This window comes from Vombatus ursinus, unplaced genomic scaffold (genome assembly GCF_900497805.2).
Source record: "Vombatus ursinus unplaced genomic scaffold, bare-nosed wombat genome assembly UNPS02014847.1, whole genome shotgun sequence".
Lineage (NCBI taxonomy): Eukaryota > Metazoa > Chordata > Mammalia > Diprotodontia > Vombatidae > Vombatus > Vombatus ursinus.
In genome coordinates, this window is record NW_020954625.1 from 6,315,150 (window position 1) to 6,336,268 (window position 21,119).

Genomic DNA, 21,119 nt, shown 5'->3' on the forward strand with positions numbered 1-21,119 from the left:
CCCTTTACTGTCACTGGGTATTGGGGAACCTTGGTAACCTTTTATATCAAAAAAGTTTTAAGATTAAACAGCATATAGACGAAGCAGCAGTTTTATGGTTTGTTCAGGTTTAAAGTCATCAGTTCAGGCCTTGAAAAAAATCATAATTCTTAACGTATACAGTTTCTTTAAGAGAAATCTCCTTTTCCAATCCAAAAAAGTTCATTAGTTACTTGTTTATTATATAAAAGTTTCTTCACCAGAATGGCCCTCAGGGGTTTTTATCTGTGGCAGTACATATCTTTTCTTTGACAAGGTAAACAGTAGTTAATGGTAATTTAGGTGTTGGGAAACTTATCAGTAACTATGAGAAGGTAGGGTTCACCACTCTTCCCCCTCTACCCCATGGGCATATGAACTACCCTGTAACACACTTTGTATCGTTCCCGTTTTGCACAAACTGAAGAAAAAGTTTAATTTTATTGTTATCTATTCTTTATCTCTAAATTTAAGGTTTAATACAACTGTGGCTTCTCTTCAATTTTTTAGTAAGAAGGTATATATTAATGTAACCCATATTTATGATTCAGTCAGTAAGTGACACAAACATCCTTGTAGAATAGACTGCAACATCATTATCTCCCACATTGACATTTATTACATAAATATAACATTACTAGCAAAACAGGTGACAAAATTCAACAATTGAGTTCACAGTTGACAGTATTGGGTAAAATTTGAGAGGTTATCAAATTTGGGGAAAAAAATCCACATTGACTAAAGGGAACAAAGGTAAAAAGCACCTCTTTCTTTACCACACACAGTGTACTCACAAAGGTGTTTCTTAACATCTCAGGCATGTCAGATGCAAAAACAAAACATAATTCAAGACTTGTTTTGTTTTCATTAACACCACAACATGAACTAATCTTAACATTTGTTTCTTTTTGAGAAATATTTTGCACAGAAAAATTAACTGCAAGCTTGCTTTCAGCAAAAGGGCAGGAAACCATCAGGATAATTCACACAAGGGAAGGTGACGCCTCAGGAAAAATCCCTGTGCCTACTGTTTCACTTGGGATTTCCACCCATTACGTAGCACAGACTTCTTGATCTACCATTTTCCTAACTCACTCTTCTAAATATGCTGGATATGACTTGGGTAGTTAAATGTTAAGTACATTACACATTAATTATAAGTTCACACCCTGTCCCTGAAATCTGTACTAAAACATAAGATTGCTTTTTGTTTCCCTAGTACCTCGGAGATTAAAATTTATTTAACACATTTTTTTTTAAAGTCCAAATGCCAATTGTGTTAGGAATATTACAAGATGGCTGTGCTTCACTGACAATACTGGGAAAAGAAATCAACACAATGACAACTGGTTGTCTCTTCCTGCTCCCTGATATCACCTCAAATTTTAAGTATTTGGAATTTCTTATCTTCAAAGCAAACTAAGGGGAAAAGTTAGCAAAAGTCAACACTAATTGATTAGCCTTTTAAAGTACTGGTTCATAATTCTAAGACATATATTTACTGGGAATTAAATGTTCAAAAAAAAAAAGAGTACATGACAACCACCTTTTTATTAAAACCAGTAGTAAATAAGACATCAACCAAATTCTTCAGTATGCAGTACATCCTTAGGAGTAACTAGTATAAAAAGTATCAACATCAGTGGTTTGAATATAAAAATTTATTTAAGTCAAAGTATGCAACAAATAAAACCTACAGAAACAGATTTTCCCATCACAACCTGTTGCTTACCAAATAATATTTTCAAAACACATTCCTTCAGTCATTATAAAGTTCTTAAAATACAAAAGAAATTAAATCTGTAAGAAAGTCTAGTAGACCAATGCTGTGGTTCGCCAGGATGTGTTGCAGAAGGGTCAACTCTCTAGTACATCCCACGCCATCCACCTCCACTCATACCTCCTTGCCCATAGTATCCTCCACTGCTTCCACCTCCTCGACCTTAAAAATAAGATGGGAGTGGAGGGACAGAGATGTTATTACAAAAATTATTTGTTTAATGTAATATGTTCAAAAAAACTTTTAACAGTGGGAACAACAAAAAGACTGACTTACCATAACCTCCCAAACCATCAGGAGTACCGTAGCCTCCACTGTAACTGCTACCCATTCCCATTCTCCCAACAGATCCATAACCTCCTTGATTATCTGAAAAAAGATGATTTAGTGAAGTATTTGAGAGCAAGTTTCTACATTCAAAATTTCACTTAATTTAAAACACCACTTACCCATTCCTTCTCTGCCGTAGCCTCCCATTCCAGAGCCTCCTCCAGCAACAGAATTCAGGAACAGTTCAATGTATCTATGTTCTTTTAATAAAAAGCAGGAAGGAAATGATTTAGTTTTAGCCATGCCACTTAAATGAGCCTCATTTGCTTCTCTGTAGAAGGAGGGAGTATGACTAGGTATCATCTGAATGATCATCCTTTACAGCTCTTAACATTTCCATTACCAAGGCCTGTAAGAAATCTACCCCAAACTGGCCAATTTAACAGCAGGGAAGATGGATTCCTATATTACTCACAGAAGCCACTCCTAAATCCATCATCACCTGGAAAGCTATAGGTCACTGTATAAGGAAAAATAAGAATGCTGCTTGGAAAGGCGTGTATTATGGTCATCTCTGACCCTGGAGTCCCAACAATTTGGTATGTCGTGAACCAGAACAGAAAACTGGAAAAACTTTACGTGACTAACTTAAAAAGAGTTGATTGTGGGTTACAGTCCAAGGCTTTGATCCACAAAGTAAAATCTCCAAGAGGAAAACTCTCAAACTGTCCCAAATACCTTGCACCTTTTTCAAAGGTCTTCACCAAAATGCCTAAGTTGAAGATAAGCAGTTCTATGTAATTATCAATAAAATGAAGAGCACCAACTAATATTAAAACTAATGAACTGTAACTGTTCTCCACAGCATTTATGAAATTTGATGATTGACAGTAACTGTGTATTGAGGGATGCAATAATTCCTAAAACACCAACATTCCAGAGCTGTACATGAGCCCAAGGATGTTGTTTTTTTGTTTTTTTAATTGAACCTTACAGCCCAAGTTCCACCCAAATGTATGTTGTAAAATTGTGACACTGTGCTAACTGCACTTTCAAACTTTGCCAGTATAATATTAACCACCTTGTATTAACTACTCAAGTTCTAGTGTGCTTCTTAAATCACATGATGCCGAAAATCAATGATCCATGTAAAGAAATATTAGGCGAGTCTACTGCGCTGAAAAGCTGACACACCCCACCAAAGCTTAAAAGCACACTGTAGCAGCCCATGGACAACACTTACGCATGTTATTTTTATCTTTAGACATGGCAGCTAAAGCATCTTCGTGCGTCACAAATTCCACATCTGCTTCTCCTGTTGCTCTGCCATCTGCTCCAATATCAATATGAACTCGAATTGGGTTGAGTGGTGAGAAAAACTAAAACAAAACCAAATTTTGAAAACTAATGAAGTACTTTCAATAAGCTTAAAATAAGTATCTTGCTTTTAAGTTGCACCAATAAATTCTAATACAAGTTCAAAGGGGGAAAAAAAAATCCATGCACATGACCCACATTATGACAAAACTGGGAACTTAATGAAATGTTCAACTACCTAGGTTTGATATTTCCCCATTAGTACGGATATGTATTGTCTTGTCCTACTTTCAAGCCTAGTTTTCTTTAACTACCTTATTCCTTCTTACTGTTTCAAACTTCATTAATAAAATGAAGACAATCCTTGAAATTTATAGGATATATAAAGAAACTGCTTTCTTCACACATGCTATCAACTATTTCTTCACTGTCAAACCTCTCAACACTCAGACTGACCTGCACATACCATGTTAATTCACAGCCTCCTAGGAAATCTAAGTATGAATTAAAACACCATTTTCACTTAGACTGTTCCTGCATTGTCCTGCAAGCCCTTAAAGTTTGTATAAATACAAACTTCTTGTTTGTCTTTATAATTTCCCTTTTGTAGCCTCACATAACATTTTGTTTAGCAAGCACATAATGAACACTCAAAATTTTGACTATGTGTTGAAGAGACAAAGCAAAAAAATAAGCAAAAAACCCTTCATTGATATTCACATTTTTAAGCTGGGTATAAAGATTTTTTAAAATGACACAAAGAACCTCAATTTAGAAAACTATATAGCAAAACAGTATTTCCCCACAAATACTTACATTAGCAATATCATTCTCAGTTGCCCGAAAAGGCAGCCCTCTCATGTGAACAAAATGGCCGCCATGAAAGCCTGAACTTGCATCACCAGCACCAGCATATCCATGTGCTCCCATGCCTAGAACGAGACAAATTTCCAAAGGAATAGCAACAGTTACACAAGTAAAACAGTGCTCTTTAATTACATGCAAGCACAGACACATGTGTCTTCCTTTACAAAATCCTCAATTCCCCTACATCAGATTCTAAACTCTTTTTGTCATGGATCATTTCTGGCAGTCTGGTGAACCTATAAGACCCCTTCTCAGAATGCTTTTAAACATAAAATACAATGGATTACAAAGGAAATTTATCATATTGAAATGGTTATCAAGTAAAAAAACAAATTTATAGACTCCAGTGAAGAACCCCTACAAATACTTTATTTTATCCACTTAAGGACAAATGAGTACAACCCTTAATGATATCAGTGTTTACTAAATGTTATACTGATATGCACCAATTTAAAAACAAAAGGACCACCTAACATTGATTTTTACCTCGGCCATCTCTCATTCTGTCATCAAATCCATCATTTCCGTAGCCATAATTGTTATAGCCACCATAATCCTCAAAACCACCATAACCTGCACAATTTAAAGAGATGTGAATAAATATACTTCCAAGGATGACAAATTTTACAATATAGTTTACAAAAACTTACTTTGTAGTAACTGTCCGAGTAACCTCTTGGTAATTAGAAGTTTGCAATCCCCACTTAGTGCTCACGAAATAGGGATGTTTCAACACTAGGTGGAAATTCAAATTCTCCAACAGGTTAAATTCAGACATGTAAATTAAATTTCATCCTGGCCCCAAACAGGAGGTGTCAAAATCTGCAAATGTATCTTCATATTAGCTTCTTTATTTTTTTTTTAATCATCTTGGTGCCAACACTTGTATCAAGTCCCATAGCTGGCCATGGGAATCCATCTTTTCATGAATGGATTTTCAAACTTAGTAGGTACTGAAGTTACTGCCATTTCTGTATTTCTTGACAAAATGTCAGGAACATTAAGAAAATGACAACAGAACCTTTTGTTCATTAGATACACATACCACCATCATATCCATCACCTCCTCGCCGCATTCTGTCATACATACTTCCACGCCCAGCTCCATAATAACCCCCTCTTCCTCCTAATGGTCTATCATATGGTCCAGGTCGCTGTCCCAGCAGTCTTCTCGGTGGGTCATAAAATCCTTTGATTTCACTTCTGCTACTCTTGAAGATCTCAATATACCTACACAAAAAAGATTTTTTAAGGTACAGGTTTCAGCATAAATGTATTTGTAGGTAAGATATTGGGCAAAATTCAGTTACAGTTGTTTCTATAACTAGATGCATAACCCAATTTAAAATGCCTAGATATACCACAACTTAAATGGTTTTTTTTACCTACAAGCCTCAAAATAATTCTTAAGTGTACAAAGTTTACATAAAAAATTAGTCATTTGAAAACAAACCATAAAATGTAAATATTTAAAATTTAAAACTTGTTTCCTTTAGTATAAATTAGGTATTTTAAAGAAAACTGGGTGATGATATAGTCGTATTATCACAGAACACCCTATGTATAGTGGAAACAATCTGATTTTAATTTAGCAAACTAATAGCATTAATTCCCCACCCAAATCTGTAGTTTCCAAGTTAAACTTAGGATAAGTATAAATTCTTTAAACTAACCCAGAAAATGTTATTGTCCCCCCCATATAAGCATTAGTGACCCACAACCCCCAAAAATAAAAATTTAACACCATCCCAAACTCTCCATCCCCACCTGTGCCCTATTCTTTCCTTGTGTTTCCCCAGAGCATTTTCTGCTATCTCCTTTGAAGCAAACTGCACGAAGGCCTCCCCTGTGCTTCTCCCCTGGTAGTCCATCGTCAATGTTATCCCATTTGGCACGATTTCCAACCCTTTAACCCAAGGACAAATAACCCCATCAAGGGGAACAGTGTTAAAGGCTGAAACATTCCCATCTGAATCAAATACTTAAAACAAGACTAAAGAAAACAAACAAAAAAAAAAAACTTAGTTTCCCCATAACCCAATATTATAAATTGAAGAGCTTTCAAATATTATGGGTTTAATAAAGTTTTTTTTTTTCTACCAGTGTGCTTAAAAAAAATTACACACAGTTAAGCCCACCTATATTACACGAAAAAGCCATGGCTACTAATCAAATTATTATGCTCCATACTCTTTAATTCATGGTTCATTTCAACACACAAAATTACCCTCAACTAATTTGCTAGATATTAGGTCTCATAAATTCTACATATTCTGTATTGAAATATTAACTGGAGCATATTTCATACTTTAATACACAAATTAAAATACTATAGTTTCAAAATTAGAATTTTCCCACAGAAATGGATCAATTAAAAACTGATAATGCAATGCAAATATAAAAATTCAATTACTGCTAAACTTAGACTAATACTTGAGGTACCTGTAAAGAACTGAACTATTTCTTCTTTGCTGCAGCCAAATGGGAGTCCACGAAGTCGTACTGTTCCATCACTAGCTGCATCATTTGGACCATTATGTTTCATAACCCAATCCATCTCAAAACCGTTTGATTTAAGTACTATAAGAAAAAACAAGATAAAAGAGTCAAAATATACTTTTGCCACAAGCCCTTAAAAAAAAAATCCCAAAACTCATCTGTACACTCAATCACTACTACTGATTAGTTAAAGAAGATTCCAATAGTAAAGTCTGTCATAATTGGAAGTTCATCACTCTAACTTAGAGTAACATATCTGCGACAGGATGGGTATTCAAAGTCTCCTTTATTCCATGAGTTACTACCATTCCCACCCTCTCCAAGGAAAATTCACAAATGGGAATGAAAAACTGAAAATAAAATTCTGATGTATTGAAATATGGTCAAAAAAAATTTTTTTTTTGCATAAGCCCTAGTTCAGTCTTCTATTATCCATTGTTATGACCATGGTCTTCCCAACAAACCAAATTTTGCTTCTCTCAATTTTTTTTAATTCACTCTACTTAATTATTAATTGCTTAGTAAAGAAATGGGTCAGGACAAAAGAAATTATAACCTTTGTATTTTAAGTTTCTTTTCTACCTATATGGCTGGATGCATTCTATTAAGTAAATCCATTTTAAAAAGCATATTTTCTTCACATTGCCCATACTACCCAAACTTGCAGGTACAGAAATCACATCTCCAAACATATAAATAACAAATCTTGAACATAATAAAAGCCAGTCTACACCACTGATGATCACAAGATGAAATTCAGAAAAAGGTGAAGTAATCCCAAATACCTGAAAACTAAAACTGAAGAGTGGTTAGCAGCATTGATAAAAATGTTACTGCCTTCCAAAAATTAGGATGTTACATTAGAATGTTATGTACAACTTCTGGGGCCCATAATGAAAATTTCTGCCTCTTCAAGACTGCTGTAAGCAATTCTAATATCAATCAAAAAAATTTAAAAGATTACAATGATAATTTTTTGGACATTAAAAACACGAATACTTCTTTCTCTGCAAATACCTAAGAAAAGATCCAATGTTCCACAAAGAAACCAGTTCAGAAATTGATGGAGACAATACATATAGTAACCAGATACAAGGCAATTTCCTTCACTCCCTGCTTTGCTTTTGTTATATGGTGGACTTGGCCTTACCCCAATCTTCAAACCCAGACACCACAGCCTCCCCTATCCCAACTTGTTTAGCAATTTCTGGCTAAGGTATGAATTTTCTTGGTTGATACTTAAAAGTCTCCCAGCTAGAGAAACTTTGCACATTACTAATTTTACTATCCAACCACAGAAATCCTATTCACCTAAACATTACATTTTCCTAAACACCTAAACATTTTTCTACTCACTTGCTGTGTTTAGGAACACTTACATTACCAAATATTGATAATGTCACAAAATTTAATACTATCATTCAAATGACATTAACAACCATAAGAATTCACAAACGTTATAAAGTTATAAAGTTTTTTTTTCTACCAGTGTGCTTAAAAAAAACAGTATCACAATACTTTGCTAGGGATACAAAAGTAAACTACTAGGGATTTTAAAAATCCCACTTAAGCTACCACTTATGGGGAAAATAGCTTAATAAAAGCAAATGAGGTACAAAAAGCTCCCAAAGTTCTCCAATATTAAAAAGGAGCAACTATGCCTGAGCTCTGGTGACAAAAATGACAGAGGATCTCAGTGCTAGTCTCCTGTATATGCAGTCACTCCCCACTATAGACTGACAGAAAGGAAAGAATGCCTCCCTTCCATGTGTGTGCATGTGAGAAGGGGAGGGAGAGAGAGACAGAGAGAAGATAACCAGAGGACCTGTCCACTAAAATACCTAACGGCTTATTTTCAGAACAAACTAGTTTACAAATTTTAAAATTCTGGGGCTTTACTTTTCAAATTTTTCAATAAAGACCAGTCATGAATCAATTATGAAACAGAAAACAAACAAAAAACCCAAGCAAAATAAGTCTTTGCCTGCATATTTTTTTGTGGTAGATTCCCTTGGCAGCAAAAAAATGTTTTGATGACTGGGATTCTAGTTGCAAATTAAGATTCAGTACAAATAAAACTGGAAAAGCTTAAGTCTACTACTTCCAACTTCTTCATTCATGTGACTTGGCAGGAACACTTCTACTTTATATTTAGGATTACTATTGGTAATTTTCTGACTGGAATACTAACATCAAATGTCAGAAATTCGCGAAAAATGTAAAATTCGAGAAGCCATAAACACCTTAAAAATAATCATAGTTGCTTTTTTGGAGGAAATGGTCACATTATTTTTTTTTGTTTTGTTTTGTTTTTTAAGGTAAACACTCTAGTAAACCCAGGCACCCAGACCTTCATAGAAACTGATGATTCCAATGTGCTAGTGGGGCTAATTCACCTATAGATTTGACAAGATTATCACATGAGGTAGTATAACTAAGAACCTTCTATAAACAAGAAAAGCTTAGCTGTCCAGTAGATAGTACTGACTGCTAACTGCAATCTTCTCTACAACTCCACCAGTTGTATGCATTTTTATTATTAAAATAACCAGTCCTGAGACTTTAAAGCAATGCTGCAAGTTCACCAAGGAAATTTCCACAACTAATGGAAAGAAACAGCAACCAGATGACCATTGGGTTGAGATAAAGAGAAGAAATCTTTTTTTAAAAGGAAACTGACATACCCAAGTATGAAAATTATTAAATTAAGCCATAATCACCATCTTGGACAGCCTGCTTTGTTTTCCCATTCAGAAGTATTTTGCTTTTAAAAGCTAAGCTCGTGGTTAAAGATTTTTCATTACAATTTGGAACAAACATTAAAAACCTTCTTATTCTGAGAATATAGGAAGGACGCATACATTGTAATGCTAAAAAATTCTGAAACACTGATTTTCTGGATGGCACCCTTTGTTTTCTCAAAAGCCATTCTTTTTAAAATGTTTTTGACAACTACACTGATCCTCTATTTTTCCCAATAAAAAAGCAGAAATCATCTGACCGTGCTTAACTCCAGAATGCTATTGTATTAGGAAGGCTGGCTCCTTCCTAAGCTAAAAAAAATTACCAAGAAAGATTGGTGGAGGGCAGAAGCGGTCATGCAAACCTAATTTATATGTTACTATGTTTAACTCTTTAAAAGTTGCACTCTTCAGGGAAACATCCTAAAAAGTATTCAAATAAGTGCTTCGCATCCGTTAAACCTTGGGCTCCAGCCTAGCCCTGGGAGGACTTAACGGAAACACCGAAATACAGAATCCACAATTGAATCCCCAGCCGCGGCTCCGCGCCGCCCCCGCCCCCACAAAGCCCAGCCGCCCCCAGACCCCGCTCCCGCTCCTTTCCCCAAAGTCGCTTTAAAGGGGGGTGCCGAGCCCTTCCCGCGGAAGGCGCGGCCTCGGGCATCCTCCGGGTCAGGGGGCGGGGGCCGCGGCATTACAAAGGAGGCCGCCTCCTTTGTCCCGCGCCCAGGTGCTCCCTCCGCGATCCGGCCCGGGCCCCGGCCCTGGAGTCGGCCGGCAAGGCCTGGACGCCACGGGGGGAGAACCAGGCCCGTCCCGGCGCCATCTCCACGGAGCCCGCTCCGGCCGCCAGGTGACGCTCAGCCCAGGCACGACCCGGCGGCCGCGGGGCCCGAGGCGACGGAGACCGGAGGGGCGGGCCGAGCCGGGCCCAAGCGTGCCAACGCGCTCAAGATGGCGGCGTGGGGCCTCCGTCCGCCGCGGGCCCCGCTCCGGGCCGGCCCGCCCACCGCCCTCCGGGCCTACCTCCCTCCCTGCCCCGCGTCCGTCAGTCCTTCTCCCGCTCGGGCTCCCCACCTCCACCCCCAACCGGCCCGGCCCGGCCGCCCGCCCCGTCGTACCTCAGGCACCCGGGCTGGCGGGCTCCGGCGGCGGGAGGCGCGAGGTCAGGGACGGCCGCTCGTCTCGCGCCGCGTGCGCCCTCCACAAACGGCTCCTCCAACCGTCTCCCGGCGGCGGCTCCGGCGACGACTGATGGAAGCTGCGCAGCTGAGCCGGCGGCGGCGGGGATAGGAAGACGAGTAGGGGGCTGGGGAAGCGACACCAACGAAAGCCCCCCCCTCAGGCGTCTGCGCGGCTCTCGCGGGAACTCCGGGCGCAGACTCGCGAGGCAGGCCGCGCGGGACAGGCCGGCCTGGTGCGCGTGCGCCGTCCGTTGAGCGCGGAGCAGGTGGGCGTGGCCTGTGTCGCTCTCTGGCTGCCTGACTCGCTCGCGCTCAGCCTCGAGCCCGCACCCGCCCAGGGTTAAGCTGCTCAATCCCCACAGCGGACGCCGGTCTGCGCCGAGGGCCGCCCTATCGTGGGGGTGGCGGGGGGTACCGAAAGGGGCCTGGCCACGTCTGCTTCGATTGCAGGAGGAGTGAAAACAAATTGGCCCATGTAACAGATGGGGAAACTGAGGCCCAGAGAGTGGAATGTCAGGCGGGCACTGGGCCGGGTTCCTCCGGTCGGGGTTTGGGCTCCAGGGCTCCTCAGCCGGCCCGAGGGACCCGGGGGGGTCCGGCCGCAGCTTGTGGAGGGACCTGACATGGTCCTGGGCCAGTGTCCAAATGGAGAGTGGTATTGTACCTTTGAAGGCCCCGGGTCCCCTCGGGTAGGTGCCGGGCAGCGGAGAACCCCCGGAGCGGAATTAAGAGAGAGAATGGCTCCGAACAACGATGCGGAGCCCTCGGTCCCCTGCAGAGCCCGGGCCCCTGAGGCTGCAGGGCTTGCGGAGCTCCAGAATGGGCCGAGATGCTGCTCGGAAACTCACGAGGCTCCTTGGACAAGCAAGGAGCAAGCGCACGTGAGCCGAGCTGAACCCCCAGGGGCTCCGGAAGTGCGGAGGAAGGGGCAGAAGGACGCGAGGTCCGTGCCCGGGAGCTCCCTACCGTGAAGCCAGGGCAGAAACGCGCCCCTGCGTGCGGGCGCGGGGCTCCGGGGCGCCCCTGCGTGCGGGCGCGGGCCTCCGCGGCCATTCAGTAAATCCTTGTTGAAAAGAGTTTGAATGCCTGCTCCTTTTTCTTGGTTGTGTAATGGAAATAATGCTGCTCGCCAGCAGATCGTATTTGTCCAAGGCTTTGAGTTCTTGACTTGGTTCATTTCGCCTATGTGATATTCCTTTTGTAACATGACAGCATGGAAAGGTTGGGTAACTGAGAGCCCTCTGTTCACTAAAAAAGGAAGCCGCATCCTTTACTCTAATGAATCTTGCCATCACATTTCCTTTTTACATGTTGGATCATGTATCTGTGGCCTTGCAAGTTGGGCAGAGCAAGGATTGCTGATGTCTATGGGATTGCTCCTAGGACTATCTCTGGAATTGTTTCCATAGAGACGGATGCAGCACAGAGGCCTCCCAGCTGCTTACGGGATCTTTTCTCTTTGTTTCTCCTTCCATCTCAATGGTACCCTTGTATTAGCATAAAGATCAGAGGGGCCCTGGAGGGGATCTTGTTAGAGGTCTGAAGGAGAAGGGAGAAAAGAAGGGCACAGAGAAGCACCCACACTACCACCCAGAGGAGGAAGGAAGAAAGACGTGAAGGAGATCCTGCCCCCATTAGATTATATGCTCCTTCCTTGAGAGCAGGGACTGTCTTTCACCTCTTTTTGTATGTGTGATGATTAGTGCAATGTCTGACACAAATAGTAAGCACTATATAATGCTAGCTATTATTATTATCCTGGACACAATAGGGAGCCACCCAGAGTTTCTGATTAGGAGAGTGATAGGTAAGATTTGTGCTTTAGAAAGAGTATTTTGGCAGCTGCGGTGGATGGATGGGAGAGGGGAGAGACTGGAAGCAGAGAGCAATGAGTAGCCAATTGGTGTAGTCCAGATAAGAGGTCCTGAAATAATGTAGCCAGCCAGCCTGTAGATGGAAGAAAGATTTAAGAGATACGGAAGTAGAGTTGACATGACTTGGCATCTGGTGGGATGTAGGTGGTGAGGGAGAGGGTGTTGTAACAACTCCGAGGTAGTGAACAATTGCTTATCCTACCAACCCCAGCCGTGCTGTTGGAGTGTAGAGACTGTGTCGTACACATCGCCCTCTAACTCTGACAAAGGGACGGGGAACAGGATGCCTAATCTCTGTGCTGACTTTAAGAGTAGACAGAGATGGTGGCCTTCCAGGTAAGACTTCAGCAAAATCCAAACTAATTCATTCCTCAGCCTCCAGACTTCAAAGGCTTTCTTTTCCTTCAGAATGTGAATACACCAAGAAAGAGTAGGATAATAAGCATTCTTGGTGATTTACACCCTAATATGAATAAGATTATGAGCTCTTTTCTATACAGTAAATTTTGATTTAGAGAAGAACCTGAAGGAAGAGGTTACCTGAGGAGTGGGGAAAAAATAAAGGCTAAAAAGCCAAGAAAAACAGAGGCAGGAGGTTCAGAAAAGAGACTTATCAGTATATATACATTTTCTTCCTTAGGCTGAGCCCTGCCTAATCTAACTCCCTAAAGTTAAATGCAATATAATTTTGATCAAAGTTTGTTATCAGCAAATATTGTTTTACACAAATATATAGCATCATCAATAATTAAGGCAAATTAAGCCAATCTTCAATACACTTTATTTCAACTCTAGTTTACCTTACTTCTCTTGGAACCAAATTAGATGATGGTGCTATTCCTGGTCATCCCAGCAGTGTGGTTTTAAAATTTTTTTATCTTTATCTCCCTAGTTGCCTTGCAACTTTGTAATTGCATCATTTTAGGAACTTACTGAACATTACTGCTGTGGCACATGCTTCCTGGTATGTAAAATAATCCACGATGGCATAAAGTGATGTTTAATTTCAGTCCAGGAGAATGAGATGGAGTCATTGTGCATGAAAAAGACAACTTTTTCTTTCCCAACCTGTTTGCTAGGGTTTGATATTTGAGGAATAGATCAATATCCCTTTGGCTTAAGGCTTTTTGGTCACCTTTTAAAATGTTACTTAGTAAGGGCAATACATTAAACCTTATAATTTGAAGAGATTGTAATTGTTAAATTTATTATAACCAGAAAATAAAGCAAATAGGTGGAATAGAGTTGGAGTCAGAAGATTTGGGTTCAAATCTTGCTACTGCATTTTATAATATGCGTTACCCTGTAATTTAACCTCTGTGCCTTATTCTCATTTATTTATTTTTTGACTAGGCAATGGGGTTAAGTGACTTGCCCAGAGTCACACAGTTAGTAAGTGTTATGTGTCTAAGGTCAGATTTGAACTCAGGTCCTACTGAATCTAGGGCCAGTGCTTTATCCACTGCGCCACCTAACTTATTCTCATTTATAACAAGATGGGAGCCCTTTCTATCTCTAAATCCACGTAGTCCTATTGCCAGCTATAACTAGGAATTGTGCTCTGGGGAGATAACCCAAATCAAGAGGCAAGAAGTGAGCATTCAACTAGGGGAGGAGGGGCTTTAATTGTTCCTACTTCCTAGCTGTGTGCTAGGCTGTCCTACTGGGCAGAACTTGTTAAAGCAGGACCCTGGACCAGGTCCCTGGTTAGAGCTTTGATCTTATTTGGGCAGTGAATAGACCACCATACAATGCAACCACTTAGGGGTGGCTACGGAAGCAGAGTAAAGGATGATCTGGGCCAGAAGATGGGCTAGGTAGGTCACGACTGTGATAGACAACAGAGAGATGGGCATCATACTCCGCTGATAACTCCTGCAATGTAAAGAGCTCTGTAGTTCTTGGGGGGGGGGGTATCCTGGACCCCCTTGGCCATCTGGTGGTCTATGAACCCTAAGAATAATTACTTTAAATACATAAAATAGAATACATGTGATTACAAAGAATACCAATTATGGGGGGGAGGAACAAGCATTTATTAAGTACCTACTAAGTGCCAGGCCATGTGCTAAGTGCTTTACAAATATCTCACAATAACCCTGGCAAGTAGGTGCTATTATCCCCATTTCACAATTGAGGAAACTGAGGTAGAGAGGAAGTGATTTGATCAGGATCCCACAACTAGGAAGTGTCTGAGGCTGGATTTGAACTCAGGACTTCCTGACTCTAGGCCTGCCTCTATCTTCTGGGCCATCCAGCTGCCACTTTAATCTCAAAACTGCCATTTTAATCTCAAGGAAGTATCCTGGGCAAAGAACCTTTCCCCCTCAGTCATCAAATATTTGTAAGCACTAGACTATACACGGTATATTGAGCTAAGTAAGGATGGGGAGAGGTCTTAGAATCATTAAGATGTGGCCTCATCTAGACTTTGACATGTTTATCTTTCCAGGTTGTCCTTATTGGCCTTACACAATTTCTTATTTCTCAAATTAATGCAGGTCATTCTGCATTCTCTTCTGCTCCTTGGCGCAAGCTACTCCCTTTAGTATGGACTTCCTCCTCGCCCCACCTTCCCTAGACTCCCCCCTTCCTTCAAGCCCAGCTTGAGTACCACCTCCAATATACAGAGAGCCCTCCCTCCCTACCTTATATTTAACTACTTTGTATTCAGGTTCTCTTCACATTTATTTTGCATATAATTATAGATGTATTTATTGTATCCCCAAGTTGGAATCCTTTAAATAGGAATTGTTTCATTCCTCATATATGTGTCCCCAGTGCCTTGCACAGTGCCTGGCATATAGTAGGCACTTAATAAATGCTTACTGATGGGTATTTCTCTAAAGAATCCTATAGTATGTATTATCATCAGTGCGCTCAATGTTCATGTTTTCCACTGCAAACTCTTAAGTGAAACATTTTACTAAAATCATAGATGAACATATTTAGTAAAGAATATATATACCATTCTGCACCTGTAGTTTCTCTAAGATGAAGGAAGTATGTTTCTTCATCAATCAGTCCTCTGGAATTGACCTTGATTATTAGCAAATATTTTTTGCTGAGGGTAGGTCTTGATGAGGGGAAAAAGCCACACCATCATGAAAAAACATCAACTGGGAACCTCAAAGACAACCTTCCTGTACTTGGACCTTATCTTGAATGCAGGGAGTGAAAAATCTGTATTTGTAATTCCCTGCTCCGAGCTCTTCCTCTGGTTAACATTAAAGCTTCGCCTTCAGCACAGGAGTGAGTTCAAGAATCTTTTGGACCATAAACATGCTAGTGCAATGAAGCCTTAAGTAGGAATATCATCTGATTTTCTTATTCAAAAGGTCATAACGCAATAACCTTAAAATAAACACTTCTTCCCATAATTGTTCTGGCCACTAAATTCTAATCCATCTAGTCAAGCAGACTAAAGACATTCTTGAATTTTCCTAGTCCTGTTTTTTCATCTGTGAAATGAGTTGCATTAGATGACCTCTAAATTCCAACTCTGTCTCTGATCCTATAAATTCCAGCAGACAGCTGCTGGGTATTACTTTATCCACATCAATTTCACAGTGCAACAAAAATCAGTCCATGTTTTGAAAAAGGATGGATAATAGTATTCATCAGTAGAATAACTTGATTCAAAAGCATAATTTAAATATTGTATATACATGTGATGACAAGCTTCATTGAGCAATGCAGAATGTACCTGAGCAATTTTCAGTCCAAGCTAAGTATTATTACAGAATTAGTACTGTACCAAGAGTTTATGTTTAGAATGGCTGTTCTCTTTGCCTCGAGGCTTTCTTCATTCCAGCCTACCATCACTCAGCTGTCAAATTGATCTTTCTAAAGCACAGGTTTGACCATACTATCTCCCATTCAATCAACTCTAGTAGCTCCTTATCATCTCTAGGTGATATACAGACAATAGATAAATAGAAAATCATCTGTTCGGACATTTTCAGGGTAAATTAAATTTCCAACTATGTGATCAGAAAAAAAATTTTTAATTTGCAGGGGAGAAATGTTAGAATGAAAATTCAGTAATGTTACTATAACCTGAGATAAGCATTGAAGAAAAAAGGCAGTTAAAGTAATTTTTCTAATCCTACATTAAAACATAATCTGACAATATCCTGTGCAGAACTAAAATATTAATTATGAAAGAGCAAAAACTATGCTTCTTTCCTTTCCTTAGTTCTAAGTCAGCAATAAAAATTACAGTAAAATGTTATTGTGCCTTTAACGAAAAAAGTCCATGAAAATTTATGGAGTTAGAATTTTACTGAAATCTTTCTACATCAAATACAATTTTAAAGTTCCATTTTATGGAGGTTTCCTCTCAAATAAATAAAAACAGAGCCTGTGCATTTTTGAAGCACTAATAAGATACTGCATTTAATAGTCTTTGCTGCACAAATAACCTTTTAAAAATGACCACATCTAGGGTTAAGCTCCCTATTGCTGAATTACTGAGGTGCCTATGGCAGGATCTTTAGAATAGTGACTTCTGGACCTTGCAAATGAGCTTATTAAAGTGATCAAATGACTTGCAACAGGAAGGAAAGCATAATTTAAAATCTAGTGGACAGAGGATGGTTAATATGGAAATTATATGAAAAGTTCAAATTCTTAAAACTAACTTTTAACATTTCCATAGTAAAATATATATATTCCCATAGAAAAAGAGTATTTAACATTTCTTATATATATGTGTTATCTTTCCTCAAACATTTTTGTACAAGCCACCAAGCATCAATGGCCTTCACTCACTCTAGTATAGTATTTGGTCCTCTTAAGTAGAGTACTAAAGAATAGAAAAAGAAATCTAAAACTATAATCTTGTTTCATTGTCCTCTAATCATTCAGATCCCTGTTTCCTCACTTGGACTACAACAATAACTTCCTTATTGGTCACCCCACCTCAAGTATCTTTCCACTTCAGTCTTCCATGTGTGAAAAGTCTACTCAGAGCTGACCATGCCAAGAAGTCCCCCCTGGGGCCCTATCATCGACAGCACAATTCTTGGCATGTTGTATGTGCTTTAAAAAAGAATGCTTTTTCAAAAGTTCATTCTAGGATAAAACAAAGTTCTGTTTGGCCTTCCAAGCCCTTCTCAGCTGGCTCTAGATGACCTTTCTAGGATTATTACATGTGATTCTCTTTCACATGTTCTATGATCCAGCCAAACTGGCTCATGTTCCCCATCTTCAATCTCCATGCCTCTGCAAAGGCTGTCCCCCTTGAAGGCCAAGCTTCCTTCAAAGCTGGGTTCAAGTACCACCTCCTCCATGAAACCTGTCATCATCCTCCTAGAAGAGGGGGGATGCTAGAGTCCTTTCCCCCCATAAATTACTTTGTACGCATCTTGCATTTCCTAATGTGTTCACATGGTTGTGCCCCAGTAGAACATAAGCTCCTTTGGACCGTTCTGTATCCCCAAAACCTGGGTGGTGCTCAGTATATGGCAGATACTCAGTGCTTGTTGGATGAGGATAAGGAACACTGTGGAAACAACAGAATTTTTATTGAGGACAAGGATAAACAATAAAGTAACAGAACTCAATCGCAGCTGATGTTCTTTCTGGGTAATGCCTCATTTCCTTTCCGTCTCTCAGTGAAGCTTAGTATTGAACATCTCCATGGCTTGAATTCAGCTCTACTTAGTAAGGGGCAGCTAGGTGGTATAGTAGTTGAGGAGTGTGAAGTCATTTAGACTCATCTTTCTGAGTTCAAATCTGGCCTCAGGCACTTCCTGGCTGGATGACCCTGGGCAAGTCACTTTACCCTGTTTGCCTCAGTTCCTCGTCTATAAAATGAGCTGGAGAAGGAAATGGCAAACCACTCCAGTATCTCTGACAAGAAAACCCCCAATGGGGCAGAGTTGGAAACAACTGAACAAAAAAAACAACCTAGTAAGATTAGGCTATTATTTTTCTATAGCCAAGAGTAGGGGAATGGAAACTTCAGTGAAGGCAGCTCCAGCACCTTAGCTCAGGCAGGGTCCTACCAGAGGCTACAGCTCTATCACTGCTAAGCTGTCTCCTTCCCTGGCTCAATTTGACTTGGGATCAACAGTAGTTTGCCCAACAGCCCCAGACTCTTGCTGCCACCACTCTTTGGTTCCCAGAATCTACCACTGCAGTCTTTCTCCCCCACCTCAAACTTTTCTCTCGTCTCATTCAACCAACACATATCAAAGGCCTGCTTTGAACAAAGCAGTGTATTGACTTATGCAACCTAGAACGTGGAAATTCAGCCAGGAAGCCCCTTCCTGTGGTTGATCCAACTGTGGCTGGACCAGAAGTTGATCCATGTCTAGCTTCTCGAAAGCATGGTCAGTCCAGGGCCTGCCACACCAGGTACAATTTAACACTCAGCCCTTAACATTAAGAGCCTGCAGAGTGCTGACATCAGGGGAGCTCCAGGAGGTCACTCAGTCACCTAGTGAAGAGAAGCACCAATTCATAGTGCACTGTGTGTGGAAACATGTCCACAGGCACAGCTTGTCTCAGGACAAAAGGCTCGCCCAGGAGATCCTTGCCAGGGTTTGGGGGACAGCACAACTCAAGGAAATTTCTTTTGGCCTTCCCACTAGGGTAGCAAGAAACAAAAACCAGCGTCCTGATGGCTCGGCAATTCCGAATAGCCTGGACCACCTGGCTGTTCAGTCCGGTCCGGGATGGGTCCACCATAGCCACTAGCGACTGACCAGTCTCCTGCGACTTTAAAAGCTGTGGCACTATATTCTCCACCTGGTCAGCATGGAATTCCCAATTGGTGATTCCATTGAAAGCTGCAGTCCATCTGGCGTCCTCTACCGCCTGCCCCACCAGCCCGGTGCTCAGGACTTGGGCTGTGCGCTGAGCCAGGGAGAGGCTGGTGGCCCCAGTTCCTTGGCTAAGGTCAAGGAGAAGAGTATTGGGGTCCACCCCGCTCAACTCTCCCACCACCCTGTAGAGAATCTCAACAGCAGCTGCGTTAATCTGGAAAAAGGCACCTGGAGAGATGCGGAATTTCAGGCCCGGGAGGTCTTCAAAAATGTGAGGCTCCCCAGCCAGGAGCTGGTAGCAGGGCTGCTGCTGGTCGCACTGGACGTTTTCCTGTAAGTAAAGAGAGGTCAAGTCACAATCGGCCCCGGGCCCCTGGGTGAAAAACTCCTTGACGTGCTCCTTGTGAGGCCAGAGCTCCCCGGGCCGCAGCTGCTGCGGGTGGAAGGCGATGATGGCCATCGTGTGGCCGCGGCGCGTGCTGCGGACCGTGAGCTCGTGCCAGTGGCCGCGGCCGTGCGGCTCCACGTAGGGCTCGAGCGGGCTCTGATGCAGGAAGGCCTGGTAGCAGCGGGCAACGCGCTGGTGCTGCTCGGGGATGTGCTTCAGGTGCCCGGGCTGCACGCACACCAGCTGCTGCTCCCGGCGGGAGCCCAGCACGTAGCCCACGGTGCGGGGCCGGCCGTCGGGGCCCTGGCGGATGGCGAAGTTGCACTTGTTTCGGTAGCCGTCGATGACCGGGGACGGCCGGAAGGGCTGCAGGCGGGAGCACAGGGCCCCGGCCTCGGCGCCCGGGCTCCCGAGCGCGCGCAGGCGAGCCTCGAGGCGCTCCAGGATGCCGCGCAGCGCCTCCGCCTTCACCCGGAGCTGCTGCTCGTAGTCCAGCCGCCACAGCGGCGTCACCAAATCCGCGAGCCGCTCGGGCCACGAGCCCGGCTCCGGACCCCAGTCCTCCGGCGCAGGTCCCGCCACCGCCGCCTTCTCCGGGCACGCGGCGCCCAGCCAGGCCCGCGGGGAGCTCCAGGGAGGCGGCCGGCCGCGCGACAGCAGCGCAGCCCGAGGCAGGCAGGGGCCGAGGCGCCTCATGGCCCCGGGGGCTAAGCTGCACTCGCTCTGGGACGGCACCGGAGCCGGCAGTCCCGGCACAACTGGCTTAAGAGTGGCGGCGTGCCGGGAAATCACTTCCTCCACGTCTCACCACAAGCCCCGCCTTCGACACTCTCCTCACCAATCAGAGCCTCCCCCTAGCTCTATCCACCAATCAGAGACCAGCTTCCGACAGCAGCGCCCTCTGGGAAATCAAGGTCCCGCTCTTCTCCAATCTACCGCTAGGGTTTCATAACCCATTGGTTCATGGGAAATGTGGTTTTCTCTACTTCTGGGCACATGGAGTCCTTCGTTGCCATGGGTTCCCCTTCTTCTCCTTCCACCAAAGCAACACGCGAAAGGGAGCGGGCCGGGGTACAGGCAAGGGAAGACTTGTCCCAGCCTGTCTGCCTGTTGTCCACGGAGAGACAAATCAGAGAAGCCTCTCAGAACGTTTGTACTGGCTCATTATGTTGCACTTACAAAGCGCAGCCCTTTGCACACAGTGAGCGCTTAATACATGCTTCGTTCATCCATTCGTTGTTTAAGACTTGTTATGGAAATCCATCGCATTGGTCTCAGTTCAGTTGTGCAAAGCAACCCTCCCAGGAGCGTGGCATGACAAAAGCCGCAGGCAAGAAATGGGGGATCTATGGAGGAGCGACCTTCTATGGCAAAGCCATGGTCAGCAGAAAGTCGGAGCAAAGCCCCC

General features: G+C 42.5%; 1 protein-coding gene and 1 pseudogene across 3 annotated transcripts; both read right to left on the bottom strand.

Annotated features, from left to right (window-relative positions):
• Positions 1 to 1,664: 1,664 nt before the first annotated feature.
• On the bottom strand, positions 1,665 to 10,841 carry HNRNPH3 (heterogeneous nuclear ribonucleoprotein H3). Of its 3 annotated transcripts, none has more exons than XM_027840714.1 (10): positions 10,614 to 10,841; positions 6,695 to 6,832; positions 6,020 to 6,158; positions 5,298 to 5,482; positions 4,739 to 4,825; positions 4,202 to 4,317; positions 3,312 to 3,447; positions 2,248 to 2,328; positions 2,075 to 2,167; positions 1,665 to 1,960 (listed from the first exon to the last, which is right to left on the bottom strand). In XM_027840714.1, the coding sequence occupies exons 2-10, from the start codon at positions 6,807 to 6,809 to the stop codon at positions 1,884 to 1,886; spliced, it is 1,029 nt and encodes a 342-aa protein (XP_027696515.1). In that variant the 5' UTR covers positions 6,810 to 6,832; positions 10,614 to 10,841; the 3' UTR covers positions 1,665 to 1,883. The 3 variants fall into 3 exon arrangements, with proteins under 3 accessions (XP_027696515.1, XP_027696516.1, XP_027696517.1); XM_027840715.1 differs by having other exon boundaries at positions 5,343 to 5,482; positions 10,614 to 10,840; XM_027840716.1 differs by lacking the exons at positions 6,020 to 6,158; positions 10,614 to 10,841 and having other exon boundaries at positions 6,695 to 6,781.
• A 7,551-nt stretch (positions 10,842 to 18,392) lies between these two features.
• Positions 18,393 to 20,407, bottom strand: LOC114026857 (annotated as a pseudogene).
• Positions 20,408 to 21,119: the final 712 nt, after the last annotated feature.